This window comes from Diabrotica undecimpunctata, chromosome 6 (assembly GCF_040954645.1).
Source record: "Diabrotica undecimpunctata isolate CICGRU chromosome 6, icDiaUnde3, whole genome shotgun sequence".
Taxonomy (NCBI): domain Eukaryota; kingdom Metazoa; phylum Arthropoda; class Insecta; order Coleoptera; family Chrysomelidae; genus Diabrotica; species Diabrotica undecimpunctata.
The window spans coordinates 19160938-19177403 of NC_092808.1; the positions used below are offsets into that span (position 1 = coordinate 19160938).

Consider the following 16466-nt stretch of genomic DNA (forward strand, 5'->3'; position numbering starts at 1 on the left):
CATAAGAAGCTGAAACAAAACGGCCTTTTTGGCTGACGTCCAACGTAAACTTCTAAATTCGCAGTATAGAACATCTTGGCATCGTTCAAAGCAAATTTTTTTTATTTTTTATGCCATATTTGTTTGGCTTTTTGGGTATATATTGTCGAAAAGAACATCGCCCTCTAAAGGCTTCTAATTTTTCGTCAATAGTTACTAATTCGGACAAGCCATACCCAACTTATTGTCAATGAACAAATAAAAAAACTGTCAAATTGCTGCTAGTTTATCTAACTTTTTTCTCTGCTCAAGGTCATTTTTTTTATCAAACCTGATACATCTGAGAAAAAACTTCAACCGTTTCAGTGACATCGTGAGCCGAAATACCTCAATTCCTCCACCGCTGCTTTCCCACAAGTCTTTCAAATTGACATAACTTGCTTTATATGTTCCTGTGATATATAAGAGACCAATAAGAGCTTGAATTTCATCTATATTAGTAGGTCTAACATCTCTAGCGCGCAAGCATAGTCACTAGCCAAAGATTGCATATACATATTTGTATTTGCCACTATTATATCCAATATCCAGCATATTATCATTTATAAAAAAAACTCCAAATATCCTTAGTATTTTTAAAGTTTTTAGTACCTCTTTTTGGTCGAGGCAGCTGTTTGACAATATTTCCCTTGGTATCTCTCATCCTTGTATTTAAGCTGGGAAACATATTCTACTTCATACCGTCCTTTCCCATACAAACCAACTCACGTCTACTCTTCGGAAATCCGGAGAATGGTCTTCATCCTGGTACCCCAATTCGTCTGTGCTTTCGCCGTCAACACTTTTCTCAGCTTAATTGTCTTCATTTAGGTATTCTTACATTAGACTCTTTAAAATCATTTGTTCTTTCTCTTAATTCATTTTTCTGAAAAATAATTGTTGATTTTTGTTTAGTATATCTTATATGCAAAAATATATTATTCCGCAGACATGATTTTATCAGAATACTATACGTGTGTGTCTGTGTGTGTGTGTGTGTGTGTGTGTGTGTGTGTGTGTGTGTGTGTGTGTGTGTGTGTGTGTGTGTGTGTGTGTGTGCATTATTATACTTATATTACATTATTTCTAAATATTTATTTAAGACCACATCATTACTAAGTAACTTTACATATATTAACATATATTCACAACGTACTCACCTTTTTTTAGTGAAATAAGATTTCTGGAAAAAGTTGTAATTTCAGTATCATTCAAAAGGATGATTTGTTGGCAATTTCCATACTGCTATTTATGTAAATCGGAAAAAAAATGAAATATTTCTAGCGAAAGTTTTAGTTTACTTATCTTATTAGCAATTTCCTATACTATTACTAATCTGCAATTTTCCGACTTGTTGGTCGCTGGTCCTTCGAGATTTGTATTTATTTTTTATCTACTAAATGCGGGATGATGAGAATATAGTTTTACAAAATATTTGCTTTTAAATCGTTGAACCAGCTACCTCATCATTTCCCATACAATATTTGCCCTCTTCCTTATTATTGGTATCTTTTATTTTGATAATTGTCTGAATGCCCAGTGTTGGCCTTTTTTAACAACAATTTAAGCCTCTTTTAAAACATTTTAAGCCTTAGTTGTTTTCTATGACTTGCTCTATTAAGTTTTTGTTCCATTTTTTATGTCACACTTTAGTTCTTTTCTAATTGTTTTATTTAATTTGACGTATTCTTGAGTATGGCGTTTTTTCCGCTAGCACTTGTCTTCTTTCCTTCATTAATTGCTTACATAGTTCCGTTGCTTATTTTGTCTTCCACAGTTCTTCTTTTCATTGTGATCTGTAGTCCAGCTTCGAGAAGGTTATTATTTATGTTTTAGTTAACGTCGTTAATTTGGTCCTGATTGTGAGGAGGATCTGATTCGAACTTACTCGCTAAAACCTTTCGGAATTCTATTAATTCTTCAATTTTGGCATTAAAACCTATAATTATTATTTTAAGTTCTTTGTTGTTGTCTATAGCTTATTTAAGGTCTCCGTAAAAAGTATTTATTTCACCATCATACGCGTTTTCAGTTGTAGCATAAACCTACACTACATTGTTTTTGATATTCTCCTATAGAATATCAAATGATATTTAGAGTCTGTATTTACCTCGCCAGTAAAGATTATTTATATATCAGATTATGTTCCCGAAGATTTCAACGAACAAAAAAGCGCACCGATTTTTTTAAAAAAGCAGATAATTTGACGTGAGAATTTTCGATCGAGAATTAAGGTGCTTTTTCGATATTAAAACAAAATAAAAGGAATAAAGTAAGAATTAAAAAAATTTGCAGTGTACTTAGGACATTTAAAAATAAGTTTTTACCAAATTTTGTGAAAAAAAATAATTTTTTTGTAGAAGATAAAGATAAAAAACCAAAAACTCGGATATTTTAATATTTTGCAGAAATTTTGAGGTAATGTGAAAAAGTATAAAGACAATAGTTGCAGATCTTAAGGCGCATCCACATTATGCCATACCTTGCCGATCGGTATTGCCGATCGGCAAAACCGATTGGTGTCGCTGGTGTCCACACAATATTTGTAGTGTGTACGTAGCAGTCGTACAGTGTTGCGTGTCAATAATGAGTTCAGAAGAGGATATGATTCTTGCGGCTGCAGCTGTTGTAATAATTGCCTCTACTTCATATAAACGTCCCAAGAGGTTTTGGGTTCGCCCAAGCCTCAGAAGTCGTAATAGGTACAGTGCCACGGATCTTATGAAAGATTTGATTTCTGACGACGCAGATGAATTAAATTTGGAATATAGATGTGACGCAGGATTCAGAAATTTTTTTCGAATGACCAAAACAGATTACCAAACATTGTTAGATTTTATTGGACCTGTTATTTCAAAAAAAGATACGTCATTTAGAGCAGCAATTCCTGCCTCTGAACGACTTGCACTTACGCTACGTTTTTTTGCCAGTGGAGATTCCTACCATTCTCTCATGTATACCTTCAAAATATCTAAGCAAACTATTTCAAAATGTGTTGCAGAGGTATGCAAAGCGCTTATAGATGCTCTTCAAGATTACGTAAAGGTAAGAAAAAATAACTATTCATCGTAGTTTGTTATATATTTAAAAATATAATAAATTACAACTGCAATATTGTCCTGGAGATGGTATTGAATTATGGGCAACATTGAATGATTGCAGTGGATATGCTTGTGGAGTAGATGGATGAGAATGATTTATGAAATGAGGATTATCGTATTTGAACATTTCTGCTTCAAATAGAACAGTATTAATTATATTCTGAACGGAAAGTCTAGCAAATGGCGACACAATTTTTCGAAGCTTCATTGCAACTTGTTCACCAAACAATGAAAATTCATCCTTTTCAGCCCTTTTAGTAGTAATAGATCGCATAAGATTCACTGCCTCGTTTACAATTGGTAAATTAGTAGCCATACTTTTTCGACCACTGGACTTCACAATGTTAATTGAGTTTGATTTAGATTGAGATTGAGCTCTTGTTCCAACATCATTTTCGGAACCATCAATGCTCTGTTCCAATACTTGTAGCGACTCTTCTCCATCGTCTGTTTCTACTTCTTGTGAATCTTCTTCCTTTCGTTTTCGTTTACCCTGAAACAAAATATTAATTTCTAAATTAATCCACTTTTTGCTTTGCAATTTATAGTTCGTTCGTCTGTTTATGGTATGTAACTTTTATTTTCAGATGAATAAAACTAACGAAAGTTGGTACTTTATAGCCAAGCAGTTCAACGACAAATGGAATTTTCCAAATTGTGTCGGAGCTATGGACGGCAAACATATATCAATACAAGCTCCTATAAATTCAGGAACCGATTTTTTCAACTACAAGAGCTTCTTTAGCATTGTCTTGTTCGCTGTTGTAGACGCAAATTATAATTTTATATATGCAAACGTGGGATGTCAGGGACGAATATCGGACGGGGGCGTATTCAACGATTCATATTTCAAAGAGTGCCTTGAAGAAAATACCCTAAACCTTCCACCTGCTTGTTCATTACTAGGACGAAGCACTGATGTTCCATTTGTTTTTGTGGCGGATGACGCATTCCCACTATCAACAAACATAATGAAGCCATTCGCAGGACATCAGGAAAAAGGTTCAAAAAATAGAATATTCAACTATCGATTGAGCCGCGCAAGAAGAGTGTCAGAAAATGCTTTTGGCATTTTAAGTGCTGTTTTCCGAGTGCTCCGTAGGCCCATGTTGTTGGAACCAGAAACTGCAACGAACGTAGTTTTGGCCTTAATTCACCTACACAATTTCTTGCGAAAAAACACTTCAAGAAATCTTTACACTCCACCTGGAATGATTGATGTAGAATGTTCGGATACTGGAGCAATTAATCCTGGGCTTTGGAAACGAAATGCTTCCTCTAATGAATTGCTCAGTTTTGGCAGAAGGGCAAGAAGGAGTGGAGCTGCGGCACAAAATGTGAGAAACGAATTGGCCGAATTCTTCATTTCTCAAGAAGGAGCATTGCCTTTTCAATATGATAAATGAAATACGATATACCAATATGATTATATCAATATTTTCAAATTTATGTATAAATATGAACTCAATTATTAAGAATGAATAAAGTATCTACTACAGTGTAAATATGATATACATACCTCTGAATCTTGCGTTACAATAGGTTTATTCTTATCCTTCAGAAATTCCATTAACTTATACGCAAACCATTTACTTTTGTAAGTTTCTTCGGTTCCATTACCACTTTTTTCTGAATCTTTCTCTTTTTTTACTTCCCGTGCAAAGTGACTTAAGAGATATCTAATCTTTTTTTCGATTTCCTCTTTCTCCACTCCAAAAGATACGCTTATTTAGATAATAAAATCAACTAACTACAACTTTACTATTTAACTTTTGTCCATGGAACTTGTAGTTTTGCTGGAAATCATGATAAACGGTTCTTACCCTTAAAAACCCACCTCGTCCACTTCCCGACATTAGATCGCCTGTAAATTATTTTTCCTGTAATTTTTGTTGTTTTCTTTTTTTACAATGGATTCCACCCTGTTACTGTTTTTTTAAACTTTTTACCATTTTCAAAGGTTTTGATACTATAACTTATACTTATAGTCTATAATATGCAATTGTACCAATACTTCTCCAGTAATTTATCAGGCCCAAGTGCTTTTCAATCTTTTTTATTTTATATAATACTTGAATATTTTCTCAATGGTTATTTTAAACATCATTGAAATTACTGTTTTTTAGATTGTCTATCAAACCCTTCTTTTAATATGCTTACAATATTTTCAAATGTACGTTCCAATACCAGCATGTATATTTATTTAATATTCAAATACTTAAGTATGAAAAAATAGGTATTATGAATATTGTAACAACTATATTAAATTCTGAAATTAATTTCTAAACAATAATTTATCAACAAGCTTTTAACTGAGTATACACAGACAGGAGGGGAGACTAATTTAATCATGGCTGACTGTAATTAAATTGTGATTAATTGATGAAGCGGGTTTGTATATACTTGAAAAGGGTTTGGAAATTATATTATATAAATTATTTCGTTACAAATGTATAGTATTTATGAAACTTGTGGGTAAATATTTTATGATATATAATTTTCAGTAAACAAAAATGTAATGATATTCTGTTTCAAGTCTCGCCGTATCAACAGTGATGATTACCAGCTTATAAGCCTAGCGAGTCATGTATTAAAATTCTTTCTACGATATACAGCCCGATCACACCGCAAGCTCAATACGATAATTTATTCCAAACGATATTTTGATCGAATCCAGACAGTCCAATAGGAATCTGCACAATATATAAGGCCACTTAATAAAGCTTTTTCGTGCGAGTTCTATTCTGGGCGAAATTTCCTCGTCACTTTCAACCCTACAGTCAATCCAACTACCCAGATATCTAAAGTATTCCGCCCTTTTCAGTATTTTGTTATCTAATTTTAGTAGCGAGTCTTCGATATTATTTTTTCAGATCACCATCCATTTTGTTTTCTTTGCATTGATTGTTAAGCCCTTTTCAGTGCCTTCGTTGTTTACAGCGTTCAACGGTGTTTAAAGGTCTTCTAGACTCACGAGGGTGTCATCTGCGTATCCGATGTTACTAATAATATCACCACCGATTTTAACACCTTCGCGACGATTATTTAACGCTATCTCAAAAACTGGTATGACATCACACATCCCTGTCTGACACTACGCTTAATAGAAACTTTAGCTGAAACCTCCTGATCCACCTTAATACAAGCTGTCTGATTGTAGTAGATTTTTTAGCAATCTAATGTCATATGTGTCCAGACCAACTTTGATAAGAGTCCAAGCATTGAAATAGTAGGTACTGTGTGGTACTCTATCAAAAGAATTTTCCGAAACCTATAAAACATGCAAAATACAATGCTATTTTGTAAGAGTATTCGCATGCAAAAAAGAGCCTTCTGAGTACCTAAACTGCTCATCACCAGTTATCTCCTCACAAAGTTTAATCATGATAATGGCTCCAAAATGGATGCCGAAATGTCGAGTTTTAAAATCTCAACGAGGTTCTTCATAAGAACTTAGTAATTTTCGCGCTCATTTAAAACTATGTGCCTAAGCAATTTTACATTCTTATTGATTGGAACAAAAATCTTAATCTGTACCACCTGAACAGGCTGTTATACATAACAGAAGTTTACAAGAACTGATTCTGCAGTGATTTGGGAACCAGCGGTGCCCTGTTTGTATTGAATTTACTGACAAAGAGATGTACGTCTGCTTTATTGACTATACTAAGGCCTTTGATAACATTAAGAACGAGAAGCTAATGGAATTCTTGCAAAATCTAAACATTGATTACAAGATGTTCAAATAATATCAAGCTTATACTGGGGTCAAACGGCAAGTTGTTTTGCATCGGATGGGAAAAGTTACGGAAGTCGTCAAAACAGTTAAAAATCGCAAACTTGAATATTTTGGCCATGTTATGCGCCACCCAGAGAGATATAATATACTACATTTAATAATACAAGGCAAGGTAGACGGAAGAAGAGGGCCAGGTCGAAGAAGAACGCCATGGCTTAGAAACCTGAGAGATTGGTTTAACAGATCCTCTGCATCTCTTTTCCGAGCTGCCGTCAACAAAATTACTATAGCCAATTTGATAGCCAACGCTCGATAATCGAGCTCGGCACATGAAGAAGAAGAATTCAATTTAATGATTTTTTTTATTAACATCTAAGATTTTTTCAATATGTTTCACAATAAAAAAATAAGTAAAATTATTTGTCTTTACAACGTCACAGAGATTTAATATCGAGTGACTTCGGCATTAGAAACATACACAGATCATATCGTTTCAATCTCTTTGCTTGTTGCTTGTTGGTTGTTGAGAAGATTGTATGCCAGTGTGTTAGGATGCACGCGCAACCCATTTCGTTATTGTTCAAAAATTATTTTGCAATCTTCACAGACTGTTAGTACCTGTTAGAGCTCTATGCAAGGCGTGATTTTCGATATACCAAGGGGCGTTAGTGATTGTTCTTAGAGTTTTCAATTGAAATCTTTGTATTTTCATAACGTTAGATTTGCTAGATGATCCGCAGAGGTGCGAACCATATGACAAAATGAGTTTTATTATTACTTTGCATATCAGCAGCTTGTTGCTGATCGATAGGTGAGTTTTTTTCCAGCATCCAGTAAAGTTTACTGTATAAATTTCCTAGTTGTAGTCTTTTCGTCCATATATGCTTGGTTCATTATATATTTGGTCCATATTAATCGTTTGTCCGGGTGAATGCCTAGATATTTTACGTCATCCTTTTGGGGTAAAAGATGTCCATCGACGTTAACTTGTGGACATGTACCCCTAACAGAGTGAATGTAATATGTGTAGATTTTGAATTGTTTACTTTAATTTTTCAGAGTTTAAACCATTCATTAGTCTTGTTTAGATGTAGTTACAGTCACTCTGATGCTATTACTGGATTACTATGAGAGGTTAGGAAAGCAGTCTCGTCTGCATATATTGCAAGCGTTAGGTTATTGTTTGTTGGTAAGTCAGTGGTATATATCAGGTACAGGATCGGTCCGAACACACTACCCTGAGGTACACCAGATAGGATAAAGGTAGAGTTTTGTGGCTTCATTATCTCCTATTCAATTTATACTCTGAATATATTTTCCGTGAAGCATTGGAAGATGAGTCAACTGTAAAAGCGATAAATAGAATGCTTGTCAACAACACCAGACATTCTGACGATACAACTATAGTAGCTCAAAATTTAAGAGACCTGCAGAGATTCAGAGATTCTTTAATAAGGTCCTTGAGCGGGTTTCCCGATACAAATATCTTGGAACTATTGTCAACTGCACTAACCAAAATTCAGAAGAAATTCGTTCACTCATTGAACAAGCACGAGCTGTGTTCGTCAAAATAAAAAAAACTGTTAATAGCACCGTATCTTTCTATGACTCTAAGAAACAGAATGGTTAGGTGTTATGTGTTTCCCATTCTTCTATACGGTGTGGACACTTGACATTGGCTTGAAACTAAATGACGAACTCCTTAAAAAGGTAGAAGCCTTTGAAATGTGGCCTCTACCGTTTTACTGAGAGGCCTGTGTCTACAGCGGCTTTTTCTTATTTCCCTTCTTAGAGTGTACTGGACGAATGTGGTCACAAATCAGGCAGTGGCGCATAGTGAAATCTCAATTGAATTTTTACGAAAACATAAGAATAGCAACATCATACTAAAGTTGAAGTTACTTCTATCATATTCAATCACAAGGTTACAACAAAATTTACTTAGAGCTAGTGTGTCGATGATAGGGTTTCACGCGAGATAGCAGGACGCGGGACAGGCTCTTGTTCCGTCCCGTGTCCCGCAATTTTCCATCTGGCCGTCCCGCAGCTATTTTTGCTGTCCTTTCTTATTTTAAATGGAATGTTGGAATTGTATGCGTAATTTTGGAGTAAAATTATTATTATAACTGTGAGTGTGAGACTTTATCATTTGTTTATGTTTTGCACTATTTTCATGAAGTTTCAATACGCGAATCTCCGATTTCAGTGAACTAGAAAAAACTTTTCCTTTGTCTTTGTTTTGGATTCTTTATCGCTACAAACCCATGTAAAAGTTAATTCCCATTCTTTGCGATATTTTTAGATTCTCTTGATACAAATTTTCTTTTTTGGAGGAGTTGATGAACTCTGGCCCTCTTCAGAATCTCTTTCATCCGTTATTAGTTACGTATACCTGAGTACGTATACATATTAATAAAAAAAGTTGTAATTATCGTAGAGTACGTTTGGCATCATTGACGCGACGTTCGAAATTAAACAACCATGCTCAGCTTGACAAATGAAAATTTCGGTTATTTTCGGCTGGCCTCGCAAAAGGAGTGATGCAGTGAGAAGTTGAGTGAGATTTTTTTGCATGTCGAATTTAATGTCATAATATATGGTGTTAATGTGTAACTTTTTTTATTGGTTGACTGTTTCAAATCTCGTTCAGACACAATGTATTAAATTTGATGCTCCCTTTTATTTTCGATTCATCTGTATATAATAGAGTCACAAGCCACACTTAAACAAAACAGTGCCTACTTATTTTAATATTCATCTATTTTACAAATCTAAATTTATATAGACACCTACAAATATTCTTTAATTAAATTAAAAAAATATTTTATCTTTGGTCCATGACTGGACACAAAGGATCACAGCCACTAAATCCTCGCTAAGCCGGCTTCTTTGTTTTCTCATGGTCAAGTCGGCTTTGGAAAAAAGCCTTTCTGCTGGGATGTACGTAGCTGGAATTGATTAGGATATCCCTGACCAAACGAGACATGGTAGGAAATTTATCCTAGTCGTCTTTTCACCAAGATAAGATGTTTACGTTTGTATCTTCTCTTTTTTCTGGTAGATATCGATCCAGTTCGTCATCAAGGCGCACCCTTTTCTTGTACAGCGACAAAATTTTGAGATCATCCTCGCCACTAGAGGACCCAAAAGAAGATCCAACTTCCTTGTTTGTTGTTTCCAGGTTGAGTCTTTTTTTTATATTTTTTATATAATTCACTGGGTTTGTCTCTGTTTCTTGTTTCAAGAAAAGGGCCCGATTCCGATAAATCGAAAGCTTCCAATTTGTGGCGAGGATCGATTACTAGAGAAATACCGTACACCCAACTTGTTTTATTTTATTATTTGATCATGTTATTTCTTGCTGCTATAAAGAGTATTTCAAATTGAATTCCTCGTCATTGTTTTGGTCAGTATGAATTTCTAATATTTTTTTGTCGAAATAGTCAAGTAATAAATTTATGTACATGACCATTCTGAGAAGCTTGACATTTTTTCCCCTTTTAGTAAGTCTGAAACTTTTTTGTAGTATTTTAAGAAACCTTTTATTGCTTTTAGTAAATCCCATTCTGCTTCTTGGATTCTAAATGATATTCATTTTGGGTTACTAATTTTGGATATTTTTATGTTGCAAACAAAATGCAGATACATACTTGTATAACTTGAATTACAAAATCATTCCGTTAATAATAAAGGGTGTTTTTTTTAGAGATATGAAACTTTGAAATGAAATAAAACAAAGATGATTTTTATAAATTGACATGAAATTTACTTTATTCGAAAGATAATATTTTGGCAATATAATTTAAATATGATTTCTGGCATATGACCGTCATGGCTGGCTCTGACGTAGTCTAATCTAGAAGTCCAATTTTCGATCACTTTTTTCAATATTTGTCGCCGTATATCGGCAATAACGCGCCGAATTTTGTTCTCCAAGTAGTCAATCGTTTCATGCTTATCGGCGTAGATTAGTACCTTCACATATCCCCACATACAATGTAGTGTTAGATCGCACGATTTTGGAGGCCAATTCACGGTCCGAAACATGAAATTATGCGGTTACCAAACGTTCCCTTCAATAAATCAATTGTGGCACGAGCTGTGTGACACGCTCTGTGCGCCATCTTATTGAAACGACAGCTCCTACACATCATGGTTGTTCAATTGGGGAATGAAAAAGGCAGTAATCATGGCTCTATAGCGGTCACCATTGACTGTAACTTTCTGGCCAGCATTGTTTTTGAAGAAGTACGGTCCAATGATTCCATCAGACCATAAAGAGCACTAAACAGTCAGTTTTTCTGGATGTAATGGTTTCTCAACATTAAGGATTATGTTAACTCCAAATAGGGCAGTTTTATTTTTTGATGTAGTCATTCAACCAAAAGTGAGCTTTATAGCTAAACAAAATTCGCTTATAAAAATCGGAATCAACGGCAATCTCGTTTTACACCCACTCACCAAATCTACGCCTTGGTAGGTGATAATTTACCTTCAAATCTTGAGTAAGTTAGATTTTGTAAGCACGCAAAGCAAGATCTTACGCAAAATTTTCCATAAAGTGGACCAACACGTATCCAACTGCTCGTACACGTATATCTGCATCGTGCACGATGGCAGATATACTGATTCGGGTCTTCCTGTATGCTACACTCTACAGCAGCAACAACTTCTTCTGTACGCACTGTACGACGTGTCTGTGGATGCATATTATCATTTAGAGTAAACGTGATGCAAAAACGTTTTATGGTTAATCAAATTACTTGCTTTGATGGACTATACACAACCAAATTTATATGGAATCACCCAGTATTTCTTACTAATAATAAGAAATGTATGACAACTTTTTTTGCAGATAAGAGATAAAGGTTTTTGTTGGAAATACGACTCATAATTGATAAAATTTGATCAAGTACACATTGAAAAATTTTATTATTTGTGTCAAGTTGTAAAACCGAGACGTCAGAGTAAAGTTAAGTTTGTGTTCAAAAAAGGTAATATGCCCTACGTAGGTTTGTCAGATGTTCAGAGGGGAAGAATTGTTGCTCTTGTTGAGCAGGGAATGTCACAAAGGCAAATTTCAGCTACGCTACACGTCTCGCAGAGCGTTGTTTCAAAAACATATGCAAGATTTTTAGAATTGGGTACACTCAAGAACAGGCCTAGAGAAAGTCGTCGTAGAGTAACTAGTGATCGACAAGACCGGTTTTTAGGTCAAATAGCTAGAAGAAATCCAACTTCTTCTCATCCGGAGCTCCAAAGGCAACTTTTGCAGACTACAGGTATTGACATTTCAGTTGAAACAGTACGAAAGAGACTTCGTTCCCAAAATTTATTTACCAGGAGGCAGTTGAGGGTTCCCGAGTTATCCAGACAGAACAAAATTGATCAGCTGAATTGGTGTCTGGAATACCAGAACTGGACAAATGAAGATTGGCAAAATGTCCTTTTTTCAGATGAAACCAGAATTGGCCTGAGATCAGATGACCGTCGAATTCGGATTTTAAGAGGTCGAGGCAGACAAGCTAGACTGCAAACTGTCAGATCCGTTCCAAAATATAAAGAAGGAACTGTAATGTTTTGGGGAGGTATTATGATGGGAGAAAAAACACCTTTGAGTCCCTTACGGCAAAGTTTAACGGGTCGCCGGTATGTCGATTTGGTACTAGAACCCATAGTTGAGCTGTGGCGAGGTGCAGTGGAAAATATTTTTATTTTGATGCACGATAATGTCCCTCCACATACCAGCAGAGTTGCCACAGACTTTCTGGAAACTGAAGATGTCACTGTTCTGAGCTGGCCTGCCTGCTCACCTGATATTAATCCCATTTAGCATGTGTAATGATCCAGGTAATGCGGATCAGCTCATGCAAGCCACTCTAGAAGAATGGGCAAACTTACCTCAAGAACAAGTTGACGATTTGATTAGAAGCATTCCCCGTCGGATTGAAGCTTGTATTAGAGCTAGAGGTGGCAACACTGACTATTAAAATGAACAACAAGACTGGAGCTTTCTTTGGTCAACCATTGCAATGTTTTCATTTGTTCGTGTCTTTTTGCGTTTTTGTTAAATTCAAGCATTTGTAACATTTTTTGATTGTTTTTTTTTGATAGTAATTAAACTGGTTTAGTATAAAATGTAGTTCATTTTCCATTAAAAAAAAAATTTCGGAAATACTGGGTGATTCCATATAAGTTTGGTTGTGTGTATTATGTTGACCGTAAAATGGACGTAGTGAGCAATACGTATTTCGACCAGAACCATAATGTTCAAAATAAATTTGTACATTTTGGAAGCGTTGATCAGGCGTGAAGTATATTCATGCTAAAATGCCAAACTAAACTTAACATAAATCACGTGACAGCTGTCAAAATGGCCAACAGTTAAAAAGTGTTATTAACTTACATTTCTCGTCCCGTGGGATAATCGCCAGTCGTAGAAAAATCACTGACGCGTTCCGCGTTTCGTCCCGCAGCAAAAATCGCTGTTCCGTCCCGTCCCGCGGTACAAAATTTAGGACAAAATGTTGGACGGAACGTCCAGCGTGCATTCCTAGTCGATGATCGGAGAAAGGTTACAATTCCAAAGATTAAATCTATTTTTGCTTAAACATGAAATGTATGGATCGAATATTTTTAGTATACATATAGTATATAAAAATACGCATGGTAAGCAAACAAATATATATAAATAAATTAAATATTCTTTTAGAACAAAAGAGTATACAGACAACAATTCCGAAGTGACAATCAAAACATCAAAATAAACGTATTTTCAACGGAAATTCCCAATAAAAATAGTAAATTTTATAGTGTTTTCCCAAACAACGTAATATATATACACTTTGTTTGGTTTCTTTTGTCTTTATTCCTCCAATACGTTGAGATTTTTGCAAAATTTAGCTTGAGGCTCCGCAAAAGATTCAACAACAATGTAATCCGCGTCCTAAACTGTCAAAATCCCGGAGAACTTTTCCCGTCGATTAAATTTCGACAAAACCCCTTGGGGTGTTTTATCGCATCATACTATCTACCCAACAAAAGATACATTTACTGTTCTAGAAAATTTGTCAGTACATTGAGAGGGCAAATGGTGTCGATTGGGGTCTATTTATATATCGTCTGAACAGGATCGGCTCCATGTATTCGATGCCATTCCTTATGCGAGTGTCAATTTGTAAAACAAATGCCCATTTATATATTTATTATAAAGAGATGATAATTTAATCTTTTAAAAAGAAAATTTATCAAGTTAACTTGACAATTTTAAACTATTTGCATATAGGGATGCCCGTTTCACATTAAAAAATGTTTCTACAAAATGTCTCTCTTCACTTAAATTCAAGGTAAGAATGAAAAAGAGTAAATACTCTTATTATTTCGTTGTATGTTTTGTCTTAACAGGTAATATTTCCATGAAAATTAGTTTTATAATAGTCGATGACGTATCCAGTATTTGGTATAAAATGAATGTATTATTATTATTTTTGTTTGAATTAATTTATCAACCGAAAAAAAAATGGGTAACAATCAAACTTTTTTATTGTATTACTAGTGATTTTGTTCGTCTATATGCGACGAGAGATCCAATCAATTGCCATCTATAGTCACTCCACTCAATTTTTTCTAAGGCTAGGATGACAACAAAATGATATTTTAGTCTGTTATACAACTTTCATAAAAAATAAGTCACTTTTTGAGAATCGCTCAACTTTTGCGTGAAGTCGTCTTATGAAATCGATCTACGTACAGAAACCAGCGTAGCTCTAGTTTGGCAAGTCATTTGTTGGGAAAGCTCGAGTTTTGTATTATATTTTTTACGTATCACCATTTACTCAACCAATATTTTAGGATCAACAAATTTTCAAAGGAATTAAAAATAAATTTTTAAAATAATAAACTTCTTGCATGTAGTAAACCAAGTAGACATGCATGTAAACCAAGCAAATATAAACTAACATAAAGCTTTAAATTATTTTGTTTAATAAACCTTGCCGTAAAATTACAGCAACCAACATTTTTGGCAATTTTTTACGAAAAAAATAATCGTATTATTAATTATATTATTATGTAATTAATGTTATTCTTCTTCTTCTTCTCGTCCTGGGCCTTCCTTTTTTCCGCCATCCTACCTGCTTCCACTGTAACATCTTCTTTGTCGTTTTCGTGTCTTTTTGTCGCTGAACATGTCCTAGCTTTGACTGGGATACATATTGACTATACATATTATATGGTTCTGTGTCATATTCATAAGCTTTCTCTTGTATTGTTCTAAGTATGAATATGTTGTCTGTAGTCGCTCTATTTGGTCTGAATCCATTTTGATAATCACTAATTATATTTTCGGATTACTCTGACAATCTAGTGTAGATAATGCCAGAAAGGATTTTGTATATTACGTTTAGCAATGTAATTGGTCTGTAATTCTGGCATTCAGTCTTATCTCCTTTTTTATATATTGGCTGTATAAGACCAACTGCCCATTCCTCCGGCAGTTGCTCCTTGGTCCATACCAACTTTATCGGATGGATTCTTCTCCAGAGTTCGGCTCCTCCATATTTCAACAATTCTGCCTAAACTCCGTCCGTTCATGGCGCTTTACTGCTTTTTATATTCTTTATTATTTGAACTAATTCTTCATAACTCGGATTTTCAATCTGCTGCTCCGCCGTAAAATATATTGTCTCGTTTTGACCATTTCCATTGTCTTTAGGTTTCCTCAAAGTATTCTTTCCATCTTATTATCATTTTTTGTTTCTCTGTTACTAGTTCTCTGCCCTTGTCTTTGCATATTGTCAATCTTGGTCCAAATGACTGTGTGCTTTCTTTTATTCTTTTATCGAATTTTCTGGTCTCATGTCTGTTGTTGTGTTCTAGGATTTCTTGTACTTGTTTTTTCAAAGCCTCTCTTTTTTTCTTCTGCATATTCTAGTCGCTTGTATTCTCTTTTCATTATAAATTTCTCTGCTATTTATTGTGTTTAGTTGAAGTTGGTTAAGCCTGGATAGCCTTTTTTCCTCTACTGCAGTTCTGCATTCATCATCTTATTGTTCCGCATTTCTTTTGCCTTTTGGCTGTTTTGACAGTTTCCTCTGCAGATTCCGTTATTATTGTTTTTAATTGTCTCCATTTTTCTTCTGCAGTATCTTCCACTCTGATTGAGTATTAATGTTATTACTATTATTAATTAAACATTATCATTTCAAGAACAAAATATGATTGACTCAGTAGGTTTAAAAGCCAGTTGGTAGTTCAGATTTCATTCCTAGGTGTCGCTAGGAGTCCAGGACAAACTGCATTTGCAGACGTATCATCCTAGACTTTTATATAAATAGATAACATTTTTGTAGGTATGTAAGTAATTACTGATGAAGGCAGCAGTATTAGTACCAAGTTAATACGTACGGAAAATTATTCTAGCATCAAATACATATTACAAATCACTAAAAGAAGTTTGTATAGTCGGAAATCTCTAGCTGACAATGACAACATTAAAAGAAACCAAATTGAATTCATATTAATAAGTGAAGGCATATAAAGGCATCAAAATAAGATATTCTAGCCAGCTTATTTCATTAGCCACATTAATTCAAAAGCTAGGCATTTAT

At 34.5% G+C, this 16466-nt stretch overlaps 2 protein-coding genes across 2 annotated transcripts in view; one reads left to right on the top strand and one right to left on the bottom strand.

The window, feature by feature from the left end:
• scro (scarecrow) overlaps nucleotides 1-16466 on the top strand; it is a 125715-nt gene that overhangs the window by 67249 nt on the left and 42000 nt on the right. The gene's annotated exons all lie outside the window — the stretch shown is intronic.
• On the bottom strand, nucleotides 3103-4814 carry LOC140443050 (uncharacterized). The gene is made up of 2 exons (XM_072534095.1): nucleotides 4639-4814; nucleotides 3103-3612 (listed from the first exon to the last, which is right to left on the bottom strand). The coding sequence occupies exons 1-2, from the start codon at nucleotides 4687-4689 to the stop codon at nucleotides 3103-3105; spliced, it is 561 nt and encodes a 186-aa protein (XP_072390196.1). The 5' UTR covers nucleotides 4690-4814.